Raw genomic sequence first — 27,371 nt, 5'->3', positions numbered from 1 at the left:
AACTGACGTGCTGTGAAAATTCAAATGCAGATTCGTGGATTCATGGGTTGTCGGTATTTTGTAAGTACAATCGACAGAAATATGATTATAGATAGAAAACGACTGTGTCCGCATAGGTACGTAATTAAAATAAAATGATATATTTTATGACGATGTAGTTTCTCCTGATAACAATGCTGCAAATGCTATAAGTGTACCTACATAAAATTGACAGGGCATGCGGCACATAGAGGAAGGAAATTTAATTGATTGGAATACACAGTTTTACAGCCTCTATGCACTGCACGCCCTTGTTAAATGTTGGCGAATGTATGAGTGTATAGGTCTCATAATTATTATGCTGCGTATACATTTGCGAGCGGGAATGCGAGCCGAGCCTCGAATTATGGGAAAGCAACGAAGCAACCGCAAGCGGCGTTTGCTGATGATTCGTTTCCATAATTCGAGGCTCGTCTCACATTTCGGCTCGCAAATGTATTCGCGCCGTTAGTGTCCTTAAAAAAAGTCACTGAGTAACAGCCTTATGTCTTTCTTATGCCTATTTATTGTTATAAGCAAAAAAGGGATAACAAGTGTGCAGGCCAATAATTTTAAAGAGGACACGTTTGAATGTATTTCTCCGTACCGATAGAATCGAAAGTAAAAATAAGGTTTTTCAAACTAGTTTTAAATAACGATGTATTAACAATTTTATGAAACTGGGCAAAAGGTTGCAAATGCCGCTTTTCTCTAGCTTCTTCTCCTAAATTCACTCTAATTTTACATTTTCGAGCACGTTTCTAACACACAAAAAAACTAGTAGGGCAGGACGCAGAGAGCGTCGTGACCTGTGGACAATAATTCCATAAAAAATTAAGTTTATTGAAAGAGAAGTTCTAAATGATTGTTTCTTGTTACTTTTGTGTGATGGCTGCACCTGTATGGATAGTAAATACAAAATAGCAAGGAATAATGCTGTAAGTACTAAATAATCGAAAGTTTATGATCTCAACCATATCTTTCTTCCAACACGTATTCCGTTTCAGTTTATTTATCTCGAGTTTCGTTATTAAGGTAATCTTTATAGAGCTCGTGATTCCTATTATTTGCGCTATCGTATTAAATATCTCTTCCGCAATATTATTATTACCAGATATAATTATCTGTTCTTGCCCCGGGAACAACCTCCTGTCTCCACCCAATTGAAAACCCTTTGTGGTTTCGTTTCTTAGTATCCGTGGCATAATATAAATAAACTAGTTTAAATTTTGTTTCAATGAGTGCCTTACAGAACAAAGGTGCATATTTTATTATTAATCAACATAATTTAGATCTTTGTTTCAATTAGAACCATTTAGTCACTAAACCTCGCTTAAAATTGCTTAAGCCATGCTATAGCCAAGTTTTATATCCTCTTTCCCCTTCCATCCCGGGAAAGGGTTTCCTGTAATCTCAGTGCGTTCCTTAAATTATGGATGTCAAATTCCCACAGCCTTCTGACAGAGCGACTATTATCTTGTTATTTGTTTTTGGGGTTTTATGCCGTGTTGCGCTAACTCCTTCTTTAGCCAACGTTTCGGACAGCATTGCAGTGTCCATCATCAGGGCAGATGTGTTAAACGTTGGCTAAAGAAGGAGTTAGCGCAACACGGCATAAAACCCCAAAAACAAATAACAAAAATACTTTTGGCCGTGAAAATCTTAAATCATATTTGACTATTATCTTGTCGCTAAAAGCTTCCTTGTGACATCTCTTTCCATACTATTCTATTTCATCGCTGAGAAAATGGGAAAGATTACAACGGAGCTATAATCGGTATATCTGAATGGGGGCCTTAGCTCGAGCAAACTAACCAGCGAGGCCCAAATTATCATATATGTTTAAAGATAAATTGTAACAATAAAAAATTTCTAAAATAGGATTTTCACTTAAGATAAATAAACTAAATGTGTATGTAAAATAAATAAATTAGTTATAATATATTGTATAAACATCGGATTACTTGCACTGTCAAAATGCCAAAATGTGCACTAAAACTTAACATATATACAAAAATTAACAAAACATTGATATCAATGCTAAAATATATGCCTAGATTTTATGATACAAAAACAGGAATATGTCTTTTGGAAATTTCTTTGGGAATTTTTTTTTTATATTGGAAGAATGAAAAAAAATATGTGGAGAAAAGGAACATTTTTTTTTCAAAAATATTTCACTCCCATCTTTATGTATGTACTTCTAATTTAGTCTATGACTTATACTCTCTATGTCTATGGGATGTGTGGGATTGTACTTTTCTCTCCCCATTATAAAATGAAGAAAAATGTTTTTATTATTTATAAAAAATTGACGCTCCTAAGAAAACCTGTTTACAAGAAAAACAATAATATCAGCCATTTCCTGTTTTATATCAAAATTAGACATTAATTCCGGGAAAATGCACAAATGTTCATTAGGGACCAAATATAGTAAAACATGCTCTAAGCAAAAAAGCTCAGATATAATCCGATGTTAAATAATGTCGTGTTTTTCCAGAACACCGCCCTGCATGGCCAATGGCAATGGCAGCAACTTCTTGCAGCTCGGTATCAACCTGCTGGCGCCCCACGGAGCCCCGGACTACTGCGGAGTCCTAGTCAACAATGTAAGTCCAAATATTCAATTATTTATTACATTATATATTCGCTTTGCTACTTGTATTGTTTGCTCGAAATTGAATTCGTGTTTGATATTCGTGCGTAGATACAAATATACTAGTTATACACCAGGCTCCGCTCGAGTTTCAACGTTTTCTTCTTATTGATCAGTTGAATAACATGGGATAAAAAATATGGCGTCTTGTCTGTTTTTATAGTTATTATGGTAATTAATGGATTAGACGATGCTAATGACGTTATGAAAATATTTCCATGATTGATTTTTGATAAAAAGTGATAATTTCATGAGATTTTCTCATTTAGATTTTAGATGATAACTACCTTGCTTATACCAACTGAATTATTCAATATGTTTTAACAGTATGTTTCACATAACTCAATATATAAATAACTGATATTTGATGCTAAAATCTTAATTATTTAAAAGTATTTCACAGAGGTCGTAAAGAATGATTTCCTATTTATTTTTTCTTCTTCAGTAAGACATGTAGAGTAGAGTAGAGTGTGTCAAACATTAAAATCCAAAGTAGGTACTTAACTTCACAATATTATTGTAAAGTGGATACAATCGAATTATGAATTTCCACTCGAAATACTACGACAAAATGGCCTGTCGCACGAAGCGATTCCGTGAAGTTACTCCGCTCTCCTCAAAGTGAATTTAAAAGAAATAACACAATAAGTATTATAAAATCTACTATTATAACTTCAGAACCAGTTTCTCACAAATTGCTAAATAAATGAAATTGGCACTTCACTCTACTAACATATGTTTCATTTTTCATATTTGCATGCACAGAAAGCGTTAAATTACTTCACGCTTCGTACAAAGTTGGGCTACTATTTATTTTCAATGGGTTAAAACCAAATATCAGCATGGCAACAGCACTGACTATTATTTGTATACATACGATACCTATTCGCAGGCTCGGAATAATACCCTGCACAACAATAATGATTGGGAATCCAGCGGATTGCATGACTTATTTCTCTGTTATTGAATCACGACGTTAGAGACACGATTCTGAGAATTATGAGCGTCAAGTTCAGAGTGTCATTCTCTGTCAAGTTTGCCAGGATCGTGATATCTGTTCATATATAGGATCCATGACCCGAGCTACATTACACAGGAAACTAAAGATTTGGCACCTTGCTGATGTGATGGGTGAAACGAATATTACAAAGGGAAGATGAATGTAATGTATGTATGATCGTTTGTGCGTGCTGAGAGCCCAATTTTTTCTCATAATTATAGTTGATACCTGCATCGTAGAACACTTCATCAAATTAAATTTTATGAAATTAAATAACAACACAAAAATTCTTGAGCCATGTAATTTTTGCTTTTCTGTACGAAATCAGGAAAACAAGTATTTTATTTTTATTATTTACACAGGGAGCTCAGAGATGTCAGAATTTCAGATCTTTCATGAGTCTTTCAGGAATTTTACAACCAAGGCTTAGAATTCGTACAGCTGGATGGCATATAATTCATAACAGCGCTCGTCTGTTAGTCGTACAGCTGGATGGCATATAATTCATAACAGCGCTTGTCTGTTAGTCGTACAGCTGGATGGCATATAATTCATAACGGCGCTTGTCTGTTAGTCGTACAGCTGGATGGCCTATAATTCATTACAGCGCTGGTCTGTTATTGTCACTGTTATATTACACGTTATGTTATATACAATTTGGGTCGCGTTCTGCTCTAAACATCTTCGTTAAAAATTACGTTGTAGGCAGTGACGCCCCTTGTCAAAACCTTGTGGACGCCTAGATCGTGATTACTGATCAATACAAATCGGATGATTTGTATTTATGTGTAGCGTCGTTTGATGAAAAATAATCACAAGAGCGATGTGTTAGGACTTTAATGTATTAGATATTATTAGCGCCTTGATAATTCGGCGCCCGGAGCGGACTTCTCCAATTTCGCCGGCATAGGGCCGGCCCTGGCTGTGGGTACAGAATTATGTTAGGCTGAAACACGCCCATTGAACATTTTTATGACAACATCACTTTGCTTTCTTTGTAAATAATGGAGGCTTGACTTTTTACACTCATTGGCTATTATCTAACTTAATCCGTACTTAAACCTCATCAACATTTTCCTCTTAAAAGCTACAAATATATCGTCTGCGTACCTAATTTTATTAGCATTTATACCAGTCTACGTAATTATTCTAATATCATCTTTTGTTGGAATAACTTTATAAGATTATACCCGTCGCTGTAATATTAAGAAGATAAACCTATTAAGAGCTAGATTACAAATAAATTCCTTAGTAATTTGAAATCATTCAAAAGGCTATCAGCCAAAAATATGTGAAAATTAGTTGAAGATAATATTGTTACTTTGAATCGAAAATTAGGTGACAATGGCCAAGTGGATCGAGTCCACGATCGAGTCTCAGGGTTCGATTCCCAGTTACGATCGTCCTTTTTTATTTTATATGTTTTGTTCTATTTCGTGTTTCGTTAAGATTTATTAGTATTACCTACTTCTCCAATGATTTATAATACTAAACCTCTTGAGTACTCACAACTTTCCAGATAAATATCAGACCGGGAGTTGCATAAAATTCATGAATGTCGTATTAAATTATTCATAAATATATTGTATAATAACAAATAAGTATTACTAACTGGAATATCTAATGGAACATGCTTTATAAAATTATTTATTGGTTAAATTTACAATTAGGCACCTACACTGTATCCTATTGTTGTTATTGGTTATTACGTTAAAAGTGTTATTACAATTGAATAAACGACGTTCATTATCATCGTAAAATTTCATAATTTTTGTGGCAGTTTTCTCAACTTTTGGGTCAATGTTACAGGAAAATAATGTGTATACCGACTTATTAATTAAGGATTTTCGTAGATACGTATCGTAACATCATATAGCAATAATAATTACATAATGCAAGAGTAGCCGACTCAAGCTCAAGGTATTTTCGTGTATTTATGACGGTGGGAAACATTATTTGAAGGTAACAAAACAATGTCTTCGCAATTACGTATTAATTCTGTTTGGGTATTGTTTGATTGGCCAATATATTTTGTGCTAGTAGGAAACCTATCCATGTTTGCTCATTACGTGTATAATATTTTCCAAATAGATATCACATACCGCCCTTTAGATTTGAATTAGGTTAGTGAACAAATATTGTAAAAATATATGACTAATTTATAAGGGAATTTCATTTTAGAAAAGTAACCACTTAACAGTTCAAAGATAATGTAATATCGCCTGGATGTATGTTTAGTCCAATCATCATTCTTTTGGAATTTGTGTCGCTATATTTCAGAAACAGAAAATGCTTTACTCTTCAGGCCTCTGGCATATTGACCGTTATATTTCTTTTTTTTCAGATAGTCGCAGAATTTGTGTGTATTTCCGCTTCTCAATAAAATCAAAATAAATTAAATATTTTTGAATTTTATAAGTAAAAATAAATAATTATTGAAATATTCATATTTTCTAATCAAAATAAAAGATTTTTAAAAATGGCTCGCCTTACGTTTTTTTGTCTAAACGCTAAACTAAAATTGCTAATAGTAAAAAATCATATTTTATCGTAAAAATGTATTGTAAACATTACTCCCACATCACTTTTTTGTCGTTTCATGTAATAAATAATTAATTAAAAAAAATTCACAAAGTTTCATAACATTTTCTCAAATTATGTTCGGAACCTTTAGTTTCATAGGAGGGCAGAATTTAATTATTCTGTGGTTAACTTGGTGTTATCTCTTCATAACACCGTTTAGTTCATATTTCTAACTTAACGGTAAGGGTTACACAACGACTTCTATGAAACCATATGAGCTGTTCCCTAAAGCGAACAAATTGACTTTACATGTAATAGCTGTTTGTTCCCAAAACCGAACAAATTAGCCCGAGGAATTAATTTAAAATAAGTAAAATTAACCCGTTTTTCGAAATGTTGAGACTAAAATTTTTATCTATATTATTTATTATTCATTAACGAGCCTTTGGGCTTTTACAGAGGAAATTGACAATTTATGTATGTAAGTGTAAAATAATAATGGATAATAGCATAATTATATCATAATACAAAAAATAAATATCAAATACTACTAATAAGATTAACATCAAATCCAAATAATGACACCTGATATTGTAAATATAGCAAAGTTTCAAATATAAAGTAAGTATGTACATTGTACATTCGTATAAGCATACAATTATTCATGTTTGTTGCAAACCAGTAAGACTGAAAACAGGAAATCTGTCTATCAATGATTAAAAAATGTTTTTCAGCAATTCCGAATTATCATTTTTAATCAAATATCGTCAAAAATTATCATTTGATTTAAATTATCGATCTCACTAAAATCGAAATTCTTGCGCTTTTCGATCACAGCCTAACTAATTTTCTCAGGTCGTAAATAATTCGCCGGTCAAAAACACGAAACGTTTGTCGTCCGAAAATTCCGTTCACCAATCAATTTACAACACCGAATTAAACACACTTTCTGAAGATATGACCAAACGTGCCTCGATCATTTTATTGTTGTACTTTTAATTAGTTCAATTTTAAAATTTCCCAATAAGGTACGCAGACTTAAATCGTAACAGCAGCTAAATGTTTTTACTTTAAATCAAAGCAGGTCATTGATTGCTCGCACTATTATGAAAATGAAATAATGATGGGTATTATCCTAAGACGAATTAAAAGGGAAGATACGTTACTGAGACAACGCGCGCGGTCGCACTGAACTGGGTCCAGTGGACAAACTGGCGTTTAGCATCGCACGTCAATCAAGCAAGCTCTCACCGGCTGCCTGCCACAAACTCGTCGCTCAAATGCTTTTCGAATAAAATAAAGTGAGACAGCGAACGCAGAAACACATAAGAGTATGAAGGACAACTTAGTGACAGTACGTCGTATTTTACTTCTCTGCTCGATCATCTGGTAGCCAAGAATGAGGGTAAAAGCGGCCCACTAACGTGCAAGCATGTTCGCAGCAAGCAGTCTGAGTAAGACGTCGATACAAAAATGCTCGTCCCTCGCCTGTAACGTCATGTTTGCCGCGGACACGCTCGCCCGTCAGTGGGACGCTTTGGTGTCGCGAGGAGGTAAGAAAAACGAAGGGCGTTCATAATAATATAGTCGTTTCACCCGTACACATTTTATTTGAAAGGCAATCTCTTTCTAATGCGTTCCGTTCATTTTGCTATGTATGATGTTATTTGTAGCCATTTTATTCATTCACACAAATTCGTTGGGGCTATTCTTTTCCCGTGCGTTTCTTTATTCGATTTAAATCTAGAAACAGGAACGTGTCGTATTTTTTGTACGATTAGTTTCAACATAACGCTACTTTGTATTTATGTCAATGGCACTATCGAAACTTTTGAACATAACTTTTGAAAGTCTATATTAATAAATGCCCTATAACAGGTGTGGCGAACCTTTTTGGGCCCGCGTGCCAAAAATCCTCAAATATTATTTCTACATTGTGTGGCGTGCCCAAGCTGTAAAAAAAAATTAACCAAATAGATAAAATAAAAAAGTTTTTTTAAAATTTTATTCATAAGCTTAAAAAATGACTTAAAAATTGAAAATAATGACTCACAAGCGAAAATTGATAATATTGCTCTCGCTAGTTTTTTTAAATCGCTAAAGATTTCTGGAATGGCTTTCCAAGTTTTCATTATTTCTTCTTCTGCATTTTTATTATTTATGTTCGTTAATCGATCGCTTTCAATTATTTCCAAATCATTTCTCAAATCAACAAATTTTTGTTTCCATAGCGAACTAGATTGGAATTCGATAAATTGTATTTCAAAATCTTCTAGATTTAGCCACTCGAAAATCTCCAAATTGAGGTCATCTGCTGATAGTGTATCTGGATATAAAATAAATTTTGATATCTTTTCAAATCTCCTGAATTGTTTGAATCTTGAAGAAAACTCGTTGATTATCGATTGAATAACTACAGAAAATTCTTGTGTTAATTTGATTTGATCTGGCTTTTCTTCTGCAAAAAGTTTTTTTGTATTTGGGAAATATTTGAAGGTGTTAGATACAACGTCACAATCAAAAAATTGTAATTTAGCTTGAAATGCTTTGATTAAATCAAACATAACAATAATTGTTTTGTTAACGCCTTGCAATTTAATTCATTTAAATGTAAGCACAAATCAGTAAAAAACATTAATTTTGAAAGCCATTCGAGGTCTAGTAACTCATTATATTTTTCAATGAGATTCTCATTTATTAAAAAAAGCCCAACTTCTTCCAAACCCTCAACGAATCTTTGAAGAACTTTTCCACGACTTAACCATCGTACATTGTTGTACATAAGTAAGCCCTTATATACTGAGTTTACTTCATTTAACAATTCTAAAAATTTTCGTTTGTTTAATCCGCGTGCAGATATCAAATTGATCAATTTTGTTACAAGAATCATAACATCTTCCAGTGACTTAAATCCGTGCTTTGCGCATAAAACTTGCTGGTGTATAATGCAATGAAAACCCAGAATGGAATGTCCAACACGTTCAGTAAATAAATTGACAAAACCATTTTCCTCTCCAGTCATACTGCGAGCGCCATCCGTCTTTACTGATACATTTTGGAAAGATCTATTTCTCTTTCAGTGAGTGCAATAAAAAAAAAAAAAAAAAAAAAATTGAACTTGGAAATCGTTAGTGTGCCATCCAAATGATCAAACGTGCCACCTCGGGCACGCGTGCCCTAGGTTCGCCACACCTGCCCTATTATATTAATAACGTTCAACTCTAGTGAAATAGTGGTAACATCAACAACGCTGGCCGCTGTAGGCGCTAGTGTAGCATATTGACTTTGACATTACTTTCAATGCCGACTAATTGAATTAATTTAGTACTTGGTGGTGGTGTTTTATGTTTTCTAATTTGTATTTTGATCGATATTGATAAAAAATATATGTAAAAATGTGCCAAAAAGTAGTTTCTGTGAGTGCAGTTTACGGATGTAATAATTACAAACAACAAAAAACCCCAAGTCGTTTTCAAGATTCCAAAAACGTTGACAGTTTAGTTGGAAAAATAAAACGAGTTCGTAAAATACTAGCAAATGAAATGTTCTTGATTACATTAAAAGTGAAATCTACAAGTAAGAAATTTAAAAAAAATCTAACAATTACACGAGTATTTTAATGAAATTTCTAAACGATCCGACAAAGTAACCGTAACCGCTTTGAAAAAATTAACGTGTGATAAAAAAGCGGTGAAATCGTACGAAGGTTACCTATTTTTTTCGGGTTTTCTAATTTATTACATACATTTAAATGGACTTAATGTGTATGAAGAAAATCAAGGCGCACACGGAGAAAAATAATCATATTTAAAAATTGACAGCATATCAACTTCATGGTAAAATATTAGTCATTCAGAATATATCGAGAACATGTGTTCTTTTCCTAATAAATATCATGACGGAATGCGACAATATCAGTATGTTGATATCAATGTCAGTATTTGTATGAATACGTGTTCTGCCGTCCTCATAAAACATTCGATTTTGAATGATACTTTGCAAGGAACTCTTTCAATTCATTCGTTATAGGCCTGCAGTCCTATTTTAATTTGACCAGATTTCCAATAAATTACCAGTAGTTAATCAGTAGTTAATTTCAGTAAGTTTTCTTCGTGCACAACTCATGCCGCTGGGAGGCGCTAGTGTAGCACGTTGCCATGGTCAGAAGTTGCAGGTATTGTTAATATTATAGGGTATTTGATATTATCAACTGACAATATCATAGTCGGTAGAAGAGCGTGCTAGCACAGCTTTAATGGCTTTTGACACCGCCAGGCGCTACTAGAAGAACACCGTTTGAATTATGTCAAATTATTATAGATTTATAGCGCTGCGCGGTGGATTTATGATATTTATCATTTAATTTGGTAACAACGTCTGCTCTGCCGGCTCCTAAATTCCATAATATTGTTCTATGCTGCAAGTCTCACGAACCGTTTCCCGGATGACGTTTGTGCGGTATTGGAGCCAGAGGATCGCTCATTCGCGTCGTTTTGCGACATCACTAGCAGCTTCGATAACGATCAAGCAAAATCAGATGGGACTCTGTGAAATCGTTATGGCTTTAATTATTAATGGATTGTTCTGCTATTTAGTAAGCATTTGGCAATCACCTAGTGAATGCTAGCGGTTTTCAAATCCCATTTTACACAAAAAAAATTGATTTTGTGATGATCCCACATCGTTAAAACAACAACATTATTTTATTTCTACAAAAGTATCTTTCACGAAGCATACTTACCCTTTTCTGTCGGGAGTCGGACATTGACAAGTATTTCTTAAATATATTGTACAGATACATGTTCAATTATTGTATAGGCAGGGATGTAACGTCACTTGCATTGCTGATAATAGTTTAACGTAGGCTGCTTTCATAAATGCCACCCAGACATACTAATTGAGGTGTTGACACCGTATAGTGGTAGATAACCTCTCTCAGTATCGCCCTAAAGACCACAATTCGAAATCTAAACATTGCTAGAAATGTGAAAAACGTGTTTTTACCTTTCTCTTCGCCTTACAACGTACCCCAATGGTTGGGGATGCCATAGCCCTACGCCCTACTGGCTTTGGATGGTTGGGACTCTTATGGCGTGCGGTATTTTCATTAAAACAACAACAACAATAAATGATATATCCACTCGAGCGATTTTTGGTACATTATGGTCGCTTGTCATAATGTGCCAAATTTGTAGAACCTAAAAATATGGGATGAACGCTGAAATGTAGGTGGATTCATTGACTTTAAACCGCTTTAAGCTATTTCATATGTTTAGCTACTAATAATTGTGGATTCATTGACTTTAAACCGCTTTAAGCTATTTCATATGTTTAGCTACTAATAATTGTGGATTCATTGACTTTGAACCGCTTTAAGCTATTTCATATGTTTAGCTACTAATAATTGTGGATTCATTGACTTTAAACCGCTTTAAGCTATTTCATATGTTTAGCTACTAATAATTGTGGATTCATTGACTTTGAACCGCTTTAAGCTATTTCATATGTTTAGCTACTAATAATTGTGGATTCATTGACTTTAAACCGCTTTAAGCTATTTCATATGTTTAGCTACTAATAATTGTGGATTCATTGACTTTGAACCGCTTTAAGCTATTTCATATGTTTAGCTACTAATAATTGTGGATTCATTGACTTTAAACCGCTTTAAGCTATTTCATATGTTTAGCTACTAATAATTGTGGATTCATTGACTTTAAACCGCTTTAAGCTATTTTATATGTTTAGCTACTAATAATTGTGGATTCATTGACTTTAAACCGCTTTAAGCTATTTCATATGTTTAGCTACTAATAATTGTGGATTCATTGACTTTAAACCGCTTTAAGCTATTTCATATGTTTAGCTAATAATAATTGTGGATTCATTGACTTTAAACCGCTTTAAGCTATTTCATATGTTTAGCTACTAATAATTGTGGATTCATTGACTTTAAACCGCTTTAAGCTATTTCATATGTTTAGCTACTAATAATTTGAGGAATGGTGTTAAGGCGATGCATTAACACCATTAAAACCAAAATCATGTGTTTTTGGTTTGAAAATTTGGTCGCCTAGAAATCTTTCAGATGCTTTAATTAATTAAATACTGCGAGTAGAATACATCTTGGCCTTTGAAATAATCGAGTATTTTTTAGATAAGTCTTTTTATAAGCCCAGAAAAATATTATGTATAAGTTCAAAATCTCCTTCTTACAAACCCATTTTCGGTTATGATTTTATTGTATAATGTGGCAAATTAAGTTATTTATAAAATGATCGAAAAAAAAATTAAATATTTATTCCTGAACATCCACAAAATAAAATAAAAGGCACTTTTTGGCCATGTTTTTTTCTTGCATAAATCAAAACAGGCGGATGGTGTCAAGCGGGACTTTAAACCTTATCGCCATCTAAGTAAAGGTTATTATTTATAGCGGCTCAATTTAAAATAATACACGACGTAGTGCATCGCCTTAATTAAATAATATGGAAAATGTATAAATACGACACCAATCGATCGAATGGATATTCTTAAATTTCTTTAGACTTTCTCTGTGCTTCCTTTGAGCTTCCCTAACTCACTCTGGATCAGACGGCATTTTAATGAAAATATTAAAATTAACCAAGAATGAGATGTCTCAAGGGAGTCACTTCCAGATCAGATGACATTTCAATGAAGACAATCAAATCAACCATGTACATACTGCATATCTGCAAAGTTTTCGACCAAATTACTTTAGAATTTTATTGTATAGAAAATGACTTCAACGTAGATATAATTCTATGCCAATTTTACCCAACGGTATACATGTTTCAATAAGCGAGGGACGGTTGAAAAGGTGAAGGTTTCTGATTAGTAAACTTTCGTTAAAGTAAATTAGTTTAGTTTAACTCGCCAGCAACTGGGGTTATTGGATTGCGTGCTGATTAGGATTGTGTTTACTCTATTCATTCCACAACTTTAATTTATAACTGATAAATAACCAAAGGCAGCCCCTTGTGCCTGAGGAGAACTAACTTTCACGGTTGCGGGCGGTGGCAGCTCTAGCCCATTTAGATAATGTATGGTACGTGTGGTATTAAAAATAAAAACACGTAAGCTTTTTATAATTCACTTCATAAATGCATGGTTTCTTTTCTGCAATGAACAAACGTAAACGTGCGCTCTGTCAAGCGCCCCTGTGGTGAATCAATTAACAAAACAACAATTCAAAGTTGACCAAGTGTTTTTAGTCTAATTACAAATCAAATAGATAACTAATATTATTTACACATGCAATTAAGGCGATGCCATACGTAGTAATGCAAAATCATGTGTTTTTGGTTTGAAAATTTGGTCGCCTAGAAATGTTTAAGGTGCTTTAATTAAATACTGCATGTAGAATACATCTTGAAACCTTTGAAATAATCGAGTATTTTTTATATAAGTCTTTTTATAAGCCCAGAAAAAAATAATGTATAGGCCTATGAAAACTGCTTTAAAGTTCAAAATCTCCTACTTGCGAACCCATTTTCGGTTATGATTTTATTGTACAATGTGGCAAATTAAGTTATTTATAAAATGATCGGAAAAAAATAAATATTTATGCCTGAACATCCACAAAATAAAATAAAAGGCACTTTTAGGCCATGTTTTTTTCTTGCATAAATCAAAACAGGCGGATGGTGTTAAGCGGGAATTTAAACCTTATCGCCATCTACGTAAGGGTTGTTGTTGATAGCGGCTCAATTTAAAATATTACACGACGTCGCCTTAATAAAATTCATTCACACCTACTATTTTCGGTTTTGGGTCTGTCACTCTGTGTGTAAATGTAACTCTGGTTTAATATTAATATAATTCGGATTTGCTTTGTATTTAATGTCATTTTCAAATTGGAATTGATTGCGTGAAGAATTCAGAAAGACGGTAGGTACTCCATCGTCCTACGATATAATATTTTAACAGAAAATTACTTTTACTGTAATTTTCAAAAATGGAACTGATGTGTCAATAATTCAGACAATCTTGTGATTTTTCATGGGTTTGCTCCTGTAAATATATATTTTTTTAAATAAGTAATTTCCTTAATATATGTTATGCGCGTGCCTCCTAAACTTCCCCTGTTTTGAAATACAATGAACGTTTTTTTTCCTTCTTGAAAAACTTTCGCATCAGTTACTTTGATTGCCAAAAAAAAACATACATGTAAACGTTACTAGTTATGTATATTATGAATCATTTCACGTTCCAAGTTCCCAAAATTTTCCCCGTTTTCAAATTAAGAACGTGACATTCATAATATTAAGGAAAGTTCACGAAACAAATCCTTCCGATATCTTGATTGCTGAGAGACCGGTGGGGTTTCCAGCCAATTTGAATTCAGAACGTTATTCCCGATTTAAATAAATTCCAAATGCAATACTAACTTATATCTAGGTACTTGTCGAAATAGCTTGTTATTTTTTATTTAACCTACAAATACTCCTAATCGCATATTATAGGTACTCCATCGTCGTAACGTAGTAATATTTATGTACAGTCAAGATGTTATCAGCGCAATGCGTGTAATTATTAATATAAATATCGGTATACTTTTTACCTACATAAGCATAACACCGTGATTCCATGTGCGTTAGCAGTGGAAATTGCAACAAATTGATTTTTAATTACCGGTTCTAGGAAACTCCCACTAGTTAAAATCATTTATAAATACATATCGATATATTTGGTATTTCAAAGGGGTTTCACAAGGCTGCATTCTCTCCCCTGACTAATTTAACAAACATGGATATGGAGAACATCTTGAGCAAAGCATTGGAATTTTAGAGGCGGTTCTTCACCACAATTCACGTAGTTGCTATCTCAACAATCCAATTATTGTACAATTACCTACAAACAAGGACTTCTGCCTACCAGAACGCGCCAATCAACAGAGCGACTCAACTGTTTAATGATGCTGCATAGACCATTGAAATTTTCAACGTCACATTGCAGTTTAGCAATATCTTTTGATGCATATCACACAATAGTAAAACTGACCCAATGACGTTTTTATACTTCAACTTTTCCCCATTTCCTATCAACCTTCTCTAGTGCAACATCTTCACGTTCGTTTGATTTCGTGGTCTTTAGTATTTATAAATATTCAATAAACGTACATCATTTAATCATTGAAGACAATATTAGTGACTCTCAAACTAAAAATTTAAACAAAAAAGATTTGGTCGTATCTAGGAAATTAACCCATGACCTCAGCATTGCCAGGGCTTTGATCTACCACTGAGCTAATTCGACCACTTCGGTCATATTTAACTGCATTTTGACTAATAACTGCCAACATTATATTTATTTTATGCTGATATTTCTGTTCCAAATTTTCGTTTGAGAGTCGTTAATATTGTCTTCATATTACAAATTACAATTTGAGGATTTTGCTAACATGTCATTTACTTACTTCTACTATTTGCCATTGAGACCATAAAAAAAACATTAAAAATACTTTTCATATTACAAACAACATGCATTTGTTCAATCGGTTACCCAAAATTCCAACCCAAGATTTCGTCTTGTTATTGTAGGTAGCTACCTACTGATAGCCTATTGTTTTTCTTATGGTTTACCAAGACCTTGGTTTAGGCTGTGTGAATATGATAACACAAATAAAGCATTGCAAACTTTGACAGGACGTACTATTTTAAAACCAACAGTAAAATAATGCTGAGAAATTCATTATTGACTGTGCGTATTACTGTTATAACTCGACCGTTTCGCATTTCAACTGTCTGTAAATTTGTTTCTGCGTCCCGTTTCCGGTTTCAAAAATTTGCTGCATGATTTATTATCCAAGCTAATCTTACTTTGACTAACTGATAGCTAACTTTGACTGAACTTTTAAATATTATGATGCTTACCTATCTGAGTCATTGAGATGATGTTTCTTTGGACAAATTGTATAATTCTTTGTCTGAAACAAAAAAAAATGTTACATAAAATATATGGTTTATGATTAAGTACGTATGTATTTAAGTACTTACGTACAAATCTAATGATTTCCGAGGAAATTTAGGTTTTGATCTATTAAATAAGAGAAAGTTAGAAACATGCCTTTTTTGGACGTGAGGTCGACTGTTCACAGAACTACTAGTTTATTTATGAGTAGGCAGAGTAGGTATACACATAAATCACAAATTCTGTTCTGAAAACTGGCAGTAGTAACGAGGCGACATATGGTTTTATTTTTGCAACCCACATCTGATATAATAACCAGTTTTTCCAGTCTTGCACTACTTAAGCCGTGCTGTTTTTCTGAACGCAAAAGATGGAATTTTTTTTTAGCTTTGTCTTATCCCGCTCTACCCTACACTAATTATGTTTTCTGTAACACGGTGATCTTCATTCAGGGGAGCAGTGATAATAAAAGCAGTGCAAAGTTACAAACAGACTATAGCTGAATCAGAACAAACTACGAGCATAAAATACAATGGCGTAGCGATATAATAATAGTGTAAAACCGCACATTCAAACAACCTGGGAGACAGTGGAACTATGGCATCCCCGTTTTATGGGGTGAGAAGTGCAAGAGGATGATTGTGAAGTAGATACACGCTCTTCAGATCCGGTTGACCTAACTGATGCCACCGGGGTTTCTCAAGAACTTTCCGATTAAATAAAACTCCGGCTTCAATAAAACACTTGGACTATCAATGTGATAGATTTACAAAGGGCTCTGATATCTTAATTAGCAGAAGGTTAAAATAATATGGATCTCAACTTTCTCTACAGCAAACGCCATTTATGGGTAACCTTATAGACTAATCTAAAGCCATTTATGAGTGAGCTCATACACTAATTATATTATCAAGGATATTACATCATCTAAATTTATTTATTTTGCATTAGCTCTACACAGGAGGCTATAAGGAAAATACTTTCCCTCAGGGCCTACATAATCTTTGGAGATGCTGTGTGGAGGGTCTTTTTAAAGAAAATAATGGGAGGACGTTAAGGGAGGGTAGGAATCTGGGGGGTCAGTTTGCAACATTTGAATCCATCCCTCCCACTGCAAAAATTCCATCAACCGGCCTCTCATCTGGCGGTCAGACACTTCTGCCGCCGAGACCTGGACAAACCTTACCTCATGACCCGGGCACCCCGGCTAAGTCACCGAAATACTTACGGTGACTTGTGGAAGAGGTTTTATCTAATAAATCGTTCTCGGGCGGCCGAACCCATTGTCGCCTCTCAAATTCAAAACAATTTTTTGATAGTGATCGAATACACGTAGAACTCACAAATTTTTTGTATTTTTTTATGAAGCCATGCGAGCATTGTCAGAAAATATTTTAGCTGTTTATTATAAGTTAAGTGTTGAGTTTTCCGAATTGAACTCTGTACTGAGGAAAATGACTATTACTAATTTGTTAAGAATCTCTTCAAATTATTTGTAATTTCGGTTAAAACGGTATTGCAGACCTAACGAATTAATTAACAGGTTTCCCCATGAACTTTTAGTAAATTACGAATATATTATCATTGATGTTATATCAATAAGGCCTGTTAGTTTATCGTGAGGGCATAGTGCATACGGTTGCCCCTTGCTATTACCTTGCTTAGTATCTACTAGTTTTACCTCTCTCTGAACGATAAGTACATATGATATAATATTGGTATGTATCTAGATACAATATTCGAACTGCTATGTTTATTGTTGGGCCATTGATGCCGTTGATTACAGGTGGCTGGCTACTGAAATTTCATAATGCCGACTGAATTGATTAAGAGCCTCTACACGGTTGGTAATTAAACACTAAACATCCACATGCACCGCTGAAATCCTAGCGCGCTATTATTATAAGCAGACCGATAATGGGTAGTTAAATATCCAAATGACAACCTCAACTGCGGACGATTCCGAACGTCGGACGTATTATTTTACGTAAGGGTGTGTGATGGCCATAAAGTAAATATTGTAAACGATGAAATAATCTAATGCTGTTTTGAATTATAACTTTGATGGCAGGTAATCTTCTGTTTATATAAATAAGATTGTCTGTGGAGGCCGGTGGGCAGGTGGACATGGGCGGGGGGCGTTTGTTTAAAAAGTTTGAATGAAATTTTGCACACTTCACCTTTGATTTCGTAAAAGTCTAATTTATTAAAAATTATTAAAAATCTGGTCCAATTATTCGTTTTATTGTTAAAAACGGGACTAGAGGCCTATAACGAATGCTTTGAGAAATTTCATAACAAACTATCAGTAAAGCACGAATATGTTATGAGGAAGTCGGAGCACGTGTTCTTCAAAATAATAATATTTTCGCATCTCGTCCATTATATTTATTCGGACAAGGCCACCTGCGTATGACTAATATTTTATTAGGAAATGGTCATGCAATCACATCTTTAACAGTATCTTTATAAAAAAAGGTATTCATTTTTCTCCATGTATAATCAATAATTTTTAGAATCGTTCTAAATGAAGTAAATGTCGTTGTTTTACAATATTTGTGTATTGAAATTATTTACCTACACTTACACGTTATGATCTTGATCTAGAAAAACGCCAAAAATCTTCAATGGATAGCAGTAGGTATATATAAAAAATGGATGCAGATTGTGAATAACTTTAAATTTGACTTGTAAATTGCCGTGAACTCGAAATAATTATCCCATTATTCCGGTAAAATTTACGTAATTTCAGTTTAGATTCGCTTTTCAGATAATTTTATGGAAATTTGTAGTACAGTAAATTAAGTAGGTAGTTATCCCGATAGATAAGTTACGGGTGGTTTTGTATCAGTGTGCATTTGAAATTACCACTGACAAAATAAATACTGATTTGAAATAAAACTTATTTCCAATTTTACCCAACGCCTTTCGACTCCCACGCAGACCAAAAAGGCAATTGAATTTTTTGAAGTGAAACTTCTTTACGCGCGTCATGCAATTTCTAGGACCGGAGTAAAACCGACTCATGACCGAAACGAAAATGCGGGTACCCCCACCACCGATTAAAGTTCATTTGATCTAGTCAAAGTTTTGAAGTAACATATAAATGCTTCTTAGCTCATCTCGACAACTGGCGTTGGTGGTGTAATGGTCAGCATAGTTGACTTCCAAACAGTTGATCCGAGTTCGATTCTCGGCCATCGCACATTATTTTTTTGTTTTTAACGCCTTTTTCATTCAATATCTTATTTTTTAGTAGGTCAGAACATTTTTTAAAAGAAAATAATATTGCAAAATAATAAAAACACTTATCTCACTGTGATAAAACATTACTCCGCTAGAGCGCGCTTTGCGTTATTGTGTTGGATTAAAATTATTATCTAATCCGTATATTATGATAATTGTATTACATTTATTTAATTAATTTATTTATTTTGATAATATGTAATAATTTACAGAAAAAAAAATTAAAACTATCTCCCTCTGATAAAATATCCGTTCGCTAGAGCGCACTACGCGATCTTGTGTGGGATTCTATTTCTGTACATTGTACATTATTTTTAAAAATATATTATATTTTGGGTGTGATGTAGGTAACATTATAAAACATAACAAGCTCTCATATTTTCAGAACCTACATAATATAATCAATTTATGCGGCTTTGCTTACAGTTGGTGCTCAGCGTGGTTGGCTTTCAATCAGTTAAGCGAGGTTCGATTCTCGGCTGTGGCATTTTTGAAGTGAAACCTTGTTGAGGTGGGGGAGCCGCTCACGAACGTTCTCTCTCTTCTCTTCTTTCCTCTCTCTCAGACACCAGCGAACTGCGCCACGCCAAGCATCAGCTGAAACTAGAAGTTTCACTTCTGTCTTGCGTAGGCTTGACACACCCACTTTTTTTTTTATCGGGTCGAAAAAAACTTGTTTGCTGACCGAAAACTTTTAAAATTATTTTCAGAAAACTGAAGAACGATCAGTGCCCCTGGCAGTACGAGTCCACCGAACCCTGGAGCTGGCGGATGATAAGTTCTACGTCATCACTTGCGGGAAAGCTGGCTTCAAGAATTCCAAGTGAGTTACAGTTCATCATTCTGTTTGTGGTTAGGAACCCGCTACAGACAATCGTTTGTTTACTGTTTTATATAATAATTGTGACATTTTTATCTTTATACTTTCAGGAATGAAACATCTCTGGTTTCCTTGAAGGTGGTTAACGAAAATGGAAAGAAGATTCGAGAAGCTGTGTTCGGGAACAAATACTTTCTGAGGGCAGATCTCAGCAAGCCTGATGGTGGGCACATATATTATCTATTTAAATAAAAATGTAAATGTTCGTTTGTACAAAATCTCAAATCTCCTAAAGTTTTTCACTGATTTCTTTTTAAATTTTGATGCAGCGATATATTATATATGTATGTCACCTGTGACAGGTAAAAACATGATTTTTTTTTTTGAATAACAGAGACATATGTTGGTCAAACATGATTTTTTTTCTCTAAATCAAAATTAATGTTTCTTTGTTTATCCCCAATAGACTCAAAACTACTGGGCCGATTTCGCTGAAAATTTCAAAGGTTGTTCTTATTAGTGTCAGAAGTGTTTAGAGAATGGTTTTAATGGTAGAAGAAGTCGGGGGCGCCCGAGGAATACTTAACGTATTGTCTCTGCACTGGAATGAGATTCACAGTTGATTAAAACTCTATATAATGTAGTTTTTTTTCATTTTTTATTGATAACAATGTGGTATACATTAGTGAATGGAGGAAATTGGGGACGCCAGAGACATGTCACGATCAAGTGAAACAAAAACTAATAAAAAGTTATCTTTTCAATTCAAAAGTAGACCCAGTTTTCAGATACACTAGAATTCACAACCTCCAAACTTTACTCCAATCCATTCATAACCCCGAGCAACGTGCTTTATAAATATGCACTGTACTAGATTTAGGAGAGTGAATTTAGGGCTGGCCCTGAGCCAAATGGCGCCTGACGCTGTATTAAGTGTTAGGTATTATCAGCGCCTTGCCTCCTTAACTCCTTGGCACAGGGATATGAACCGGATCTGAATAATACCTGTTTTTATTTTCTGCCTAAAATAGATAAACCCCCTCTGAGTTTATAGATAATATACCCATAAGTGTGTTTTATTTCTGCAAAGGTGAATCGTACCTCGCAACTTAAATTTAATTAAACATTTATATTTACAGGAACTCATGGAATCCGAGTGAAATCCTGCTTTGCCTTCAATAAGCAAAACTCCAGTGCTCCTCTCATAGACGACCGAGGGTATGTTTCAAATGTGCACCTAATTAAAACACATAAGTGAAATATTAAAAGTGTTTTTACGTTTTTATTCCAACACAACTTTGGATTAAAGCATTTCCAAATTTACTGTCCTGCCTATTGACACAATTAGCAGCAACCCTATACCATAAATATCTCTGATTCAATAAGAAGTACCTATATAGAAGATATTTTAAAAATATAAAATAACACAAAGAGAATTCGACTTTTGCGATAAATTAACATGTACTTACCAATAAAACATCAATTTAAGAACATTTTATGGATTTGCTTGATGATGATATATAATAACAGTACAAAAAAAAATACAGCCTAAAAAATTTACCAAGTAATTCTGACAATTTGCATTCTAACGTTTGTTAGTCAGCAACGTCCTGTTAATTCATTCGCAAGGCTTGCAATCCCATTTTTAACCAGAATTACCAACGATTTGAAGAGAACTATAAATAAATTAGCAATACATTTTTCTCCGTGTAAGAGGAAGTCTTAAATTGACTTTTTTTGTTTTTTAATGATTAAATCAAATATGCATGAATAGTATATTCACGGTCGTCCTCGACTCTTGACTAGGGATTTGTGATTCAAGACGGACTGGAGGTAGTTGTGTTGGTATTAATTCTTCGTGTTTGTAGACCTCATATACAAGTTTGTTGAATTCCTCCTCTTCATGTTTGTTGACTTCCTCATCTTCTTGTTTGTTGCCTTTAGGTTGATGTTTTTCCTCTTCTTAGTGACTATGTTTGATTAATGCTCTTTATATCTATGTGTTGTGTGATTTACTCTCTGATTATTTCTTTGAAATAATGATTTTTTTCTAGATGCCCTGTTCACGATGGAATATCCGCTTTTACTTACGACCCCAGCACTGGGCGTGCTGATGCAACCATATCTTCCATGTTCAGGTTTCCGGATTCAGCAGAACTCAATTTCCAATGTGATGTTGCTATTTGCAAAGGTAATGCATTACCAAAATATTTTCATAAATTTATTTAAACCATAGTAAATAAAATTATTTTAACCACAGTAAATAAAATTATTTTAACCCTAATAATTAAGGAATCAGATGTTTCATGCTACTTATAAACACAACAAAGTTTCCACTAGCCGAGGTGCGAATTTTCGGAAAAGAACGAAGCAACCGCAAACAGCGAAAACCCCGCTTTCGGTTACTTTGTTAAGTTTCAATAATTCAAAAAAAAATATGACTACATTATAAAGAAAATTGACAGTATGTATTTGTTTTTGAAGGGCAATGATCCTGATCAAATATTATAGCAATACTTTCGCCTTCAAAATTTAGAGTTTTTAGAGTAGATATTATATTCTTGAAAAAAATTGTGTCAATTTTCACTGCTGTCATATTGTGATGGCCAGCGCTGTACGTGTCAATTCTGTGAACTAATGTTTTTCTGGATTGAGAATGCATTCTGGTATTGCTGGAAAAGCCGTTGGTTTGCAATTTTCTGACTCCTGTATTTATAATTTGTTTCTAAGTGCTTTGGTATTTTCTTTCAGGTGGTTGCATAGCCGTGGATTGCTCTTCTGGAAACTCAGGAAATATCCCTGGAGAAGATGGATCGGTTTCAGCATCTGCAAATATATTTGTTCTGGACCCCGGAGAAATTCCAAGTAAGACCACTCATTTTAAGTAGAGCGATATTGACTCCAGCATCTCAATATTCTTGTTAAGAGTGAAGTTAGGTTAATTCGGTTTCAAGATGTACACATTCATAGTAATATCATAGTGTAATTTCTAGTTGTTTTAAAGTCCTAATGATGATTGTATTGTCCTGTTGTGTTTTTTGTAAAGCTGTAATCTGCATGAAGTTTGGTAGTAATGGAAAATACCTAATATTTACTAGTCCTGAGTTGATCATGAACGACCTGATCATCGTAACCCGCTCACAAACCACCAATGGTAATCAAAGTTATAAAACAATATATTCTATTGTCAGTACCTGTGTCCCATGATGTGTAGGTGTCGGTGTGGCAAACGACCACAGATGTATAAATTTTGTAGACCGGTCATTTTGAATCTCGTTTTCGCGACAGACAAGGTCTGTAATCCTAACCTGAAATCTAAAATAGACCATCTATCAAACGAAAGTAACCGATCAAAGATCGGTTGACAAGTACTCGGGTCTCGGGTAGGACTAGTACTTTGACTTACAGCGGCTGCCAACCTCTCTTCTCCACTATACATATAGCAATTTTTAATCTGTAAAAGTACCTGATTGAAGAAGGGATACTCTCAATCTGATCACTTCGCCATTGGGTCTACTGTCTACTTCCCTCTCTGAGCATTGTCTAGCCACTGCGGACAGAAAAAGGCTATATCACTAACAATGATTGAGGATTAGTGTTCACTTTTGTATAAATATTTCCAGGAGTGGAAGAGCTGTGTGCGGAGGGTCAGGTCCACCCGGCATGGCTGCTGTACCTGGCCATCGCCCTCGGGATCTTGTTCCTCGTGATGCTCATCATCAACTGCTTCCTCTGCTCTGCCATGACCTGCTCTTGTGCCAGGACAGAGGTTATTACAATTCATAATATTTTGCCTTTCTCCTATATTAATTTAACTTATAAAAGGGAGCAGAAATAATAATTCTTTCTGATTTTATGATAAATTTTTGTATATTTTTAGCTGCTCTCCACTTGATAACAGAAAATCTTTCAAAACTTCCTTGTTTAGTATTTCTTCTTTCTTTTGTGTTTTTTACCAAATGTTCATGTATTAATGCAAAATAACAATGTTCCATTTCAGATTTTGGAGAAGGACCCATCAGTGGTAGAGGACTATGATCCTTATAGAAGTTGGCACGGAAGTCAATATGGCTCCAGATACCCATCATCAACCATTCACTCCGCCAGGTAATTTCGATGTTTCATAAACAATGATTATAATTACAAATAATTATTGAGGGCAGGGACATATATTATATCCAAACATGGTTTTTTTTGTGGATTGTAGTTGTATGACTTTAAGCCGTAGAATTATAAGTATGTTTTTTGTAGATAAAACTGTTTAACTTTAAGCCCTCAATGTAAGCAACACATTCTCACATTATTTATTTGGCCGCAGGATTATAATATTGAGGTTATGTTTGAATTCCAGGTCTGTGTCTGACAACAGTGACCACTACGCCATAGTACAGTCCCGTCCGGGAAGTCGGCATTCCGGCGCCCACCGCTCTCGCCATTGACAATATTCTAATATGTAACAATAATAATTCATGTTGTCCCATCTGTCAAGTGCTTTCAGATAATGTATTACATATTTGGAAATCACTCCCCAAGTGCCTTATCTTATAAAATTCTTATAAAAGTAAGAGATACTTGATGTCAAAAGTAGTAATTAAGGAAATATCAGTTTTTCTTAGTGCTTTATATAATTATTTTAACAAAAACTGTGCTTAATTGGGTTGCGATAAAAAAAAACCTTTTTTCTGGATTGAAGTCAGAAAACCAACAGAAACCCATTTAAAGAAGAATTCTTTTTTTCGTGAAACCACAAAGCTCTAGTTCGCAATTCTTAATCAAAACCAGATTTTGCCTCCAAGGCTTTCCACAAATGAGAAAAAAATAAGTTTTACATCATTAGGAGTGCAGAAATGCAAATGGTAAATATTGTCAGCTTAATTCATAGAACGCTAACACATTTGTCAAATTTTACAGAAGGCGCAAAAAACCTTGTAGTGAAAAAAAAATGAAAGAAAAGTGAGTATTTTTTATTTATGTTCGGATAATAAGAAAATACCATATTTTCTGTATTTATTTTCGATCATTAAACGTTTGTAAGTTTAGGCTTTCTATTTTGAAACGGACTTAGGAAGTTTTCTTAATTCTGAAAATGTCGGAATGGACATAACTAATTTGTTTTGCTGACAATATATGATATTTGTCATATGAAAATTATCTAGGTATAAGGTAGGTACCTACTAATGTTTGGGTTTAGCATCCCATTGCTGGATCCTCTAGTATCGGTGCTATTGATAACAAAAATTGTGATCCCATATACTGAATCTCTTTTTCTTCCAATGCAATACTAAACTATCCTAATTGGTCCTGTAATATCTGATAAATGATACTTTGTTGATTTTCATAAGATCATTTCAAATTCAATATTATAACCTCATTAAAAAAAACTTGGTAAACAAATGCTTAGGTACTTTCACAGTGAAAATTCGATGAAAGGTTTTTTTAAGTAAATCTATACAAATTCTTTTTAGCTCTAGCATAAAAAGTCACAGCAACTGCACATAACAGATAATTACCTATGCTAACTAATAGAACATTCATTACACTTCAGAACATAATATTATGAACAGAGAATACTTTGTATGTTCCGTTACTTTAAAATAGTGTAGGAAAAATAGCTATATTGATATAATAATATTGTGTACCATCGCAATATTTTTAAGATTAGGTATTTAAAGTGATAATACATGATTTAGATAAGTATTACCAGAAATCGCCTAATAAAAGAATTTGATAGTAATTTTATATTTTAATAAAATGTTGTAAATCTGATTACGGTAATACCTCGAAGTTACATAAAGGTTCCAGAGTCCATTATTGAAAATATCATGTTACAATGTTATTGTAGAAAAGTTATTCTGTACTAAAATTAAATGACTGATTCTTGATCATCCAAACCCCGTTCGAATTGCATATTTAAAAGCTTTAGTTTCCTTTTCGCCGGGCTACCACTCCCGTGAAAGATTTTTTTGGATAACGTGTCAAGATGAATACAAATCGATATGAGTATGCGTCATTCTTCAGTATCAATCGACGTGAGTATGTATATACGAATTAATCTCGGAACACATTTACATAATATTATTATGTATGAATCGAAATAGAACAAATTGACATAGCTCGAGGAATTACTGTATTTGATTAGTCAAACCAGTATACCTGGAATTTCATAAACGAGAAATAATAATTTTCTATAAAACTTTTGTGGCTCGTCTTTTCTTGATATTACCTTTAGCAAGTTGTGTTTTTTTCTGTTTAATGATTTGCTCACACAAAACTATTACTTACTGCTTACTTTTCATGTATCAAACAAGTAATAATGATAAAAATTATTGAAATAAATATTTTTTTGCTAATAATAATTCTTCAAGTGTTGTGCTTTTAATTTCTATTTTTATGTCCTCTCTAAAGGTGGACAGTCGTACTAAGCGATCAGGTTTACGCAATAAGACTTAAAGTAAATAATAATTATGTATAAAAATCTTTGTGTAAATAAGTATTTTTAGGCTTCTTATTCAGAAACGGAAAGTTATGTATAATATTTTTATGGACTTGACGAATGTAGAACTTTTTATAACAGAAATAGAATAACTAAGCCATTGCAGTTTATGTATTTAACAGAGAAACTAAGACAATAAAAAACATGAAATACCAAAAAATGTATTTTTATTATTCAAACTGCCTAATGAAATAAGTACATAATTTTGCAAAAAAAAAATAACCGTGAACACCTCGTCAATTTTTTTATAACTAACAATCTATTTTGGAATGTTTCTGAGGTTGGTAGGTTCTTAACACAATTCTGGCGGGTATTTTATGAGCTGCAATCTCTGGGCGAAAATAATGGTCCTGCGCGAATTTCTTTAATTCTTTTTAAATAGAAAATAACTAAAATATTTTAATAAAAATTTCTACAAGTAACTCAGCATACCCAAGCTATAAAAGTACTAAACGAAAATCGAATATTATTTGAAATGCAACTCAATTAACCTTGTATGTAATATGTTTATTACGGTCCGCCTATCGGTATTTGCCCATACCTGCATTCTATATCCCTCGATATCTCTCGCTCGCTTGCACACAGGAGTTGAGTGCGGTGGAACAGAGATAGAGATTCGAATCAGGTTTCACGGTCATAAAAACCATTATTCCAGGAATTTAATTATTACAATAAGAAAATA

At 33.7% G+C, this 27,371-nt stretch overlaps 1 protein-coding gene across 1 annotated transcript in view; it reads left to right on the top strand.

Annotated features, from left to right (window-relative positions):
- Positions 1–26,841, top strand: part of LOC149427035 (uncharacterized) — an 83,570-nt gene extending 56,729 nt beyond the window's left edge. Inside the window, exons 3-11 of the mRNA XM_089639661.1 lie at positions 2,519–2,627; positions 20,087–20,199; positions 20,307–20,419; positions 21,336–21,414; positions 22,251–22,387; positions 22,948–23,061; positions 23,820–23,965; positions 24,197–24,303; positions 24,548–26,841. Coding sequence (XP_089495787.1) covers positions 2,519–2,627; positions 20,087–20,199; positions 20,307–20,419; positions 21,336–21,414; positions 22,251–22,387; positions 22,948–23,061; positions 23,820–23,965; positions 24,197–24,303; positions 24,548–24,635 — 1,006 coding nt within the window. The 3' untranslated portion in view covers positions 24,636–26,841. The remainder of the gene's footprint in view (positions 1–2,518; positions 2,628–20,086; positions 20,200–20,306; positions 20,420–21,335; positions 21,415–22,250; positions 22,388–22,947; positions 23,062–23,819; positions 23,966–24,196; positions 24,304–24,547) is intronic.
- Positions 26,842–27,371: the final 530 nt, after the last annotated feature.

This window comes from Hesperophylax consimilis, chromosome 1, assembly GCF_061612785.1.
Source record: "Hesperophylax consimilis isolate HC1 chromosome 1, BYU_Hcon_1.0, whole genome shotgun sequence".
NCBI lineage: Eukaryota > Metazoa > Arthropoda > Insecta > Trichoptera > Limnephilidae > Hesperophylax > Hesperophylax consimilis.
This window is presented reverse-complemented; position numbering and strand designations above follow the sequence as displayed.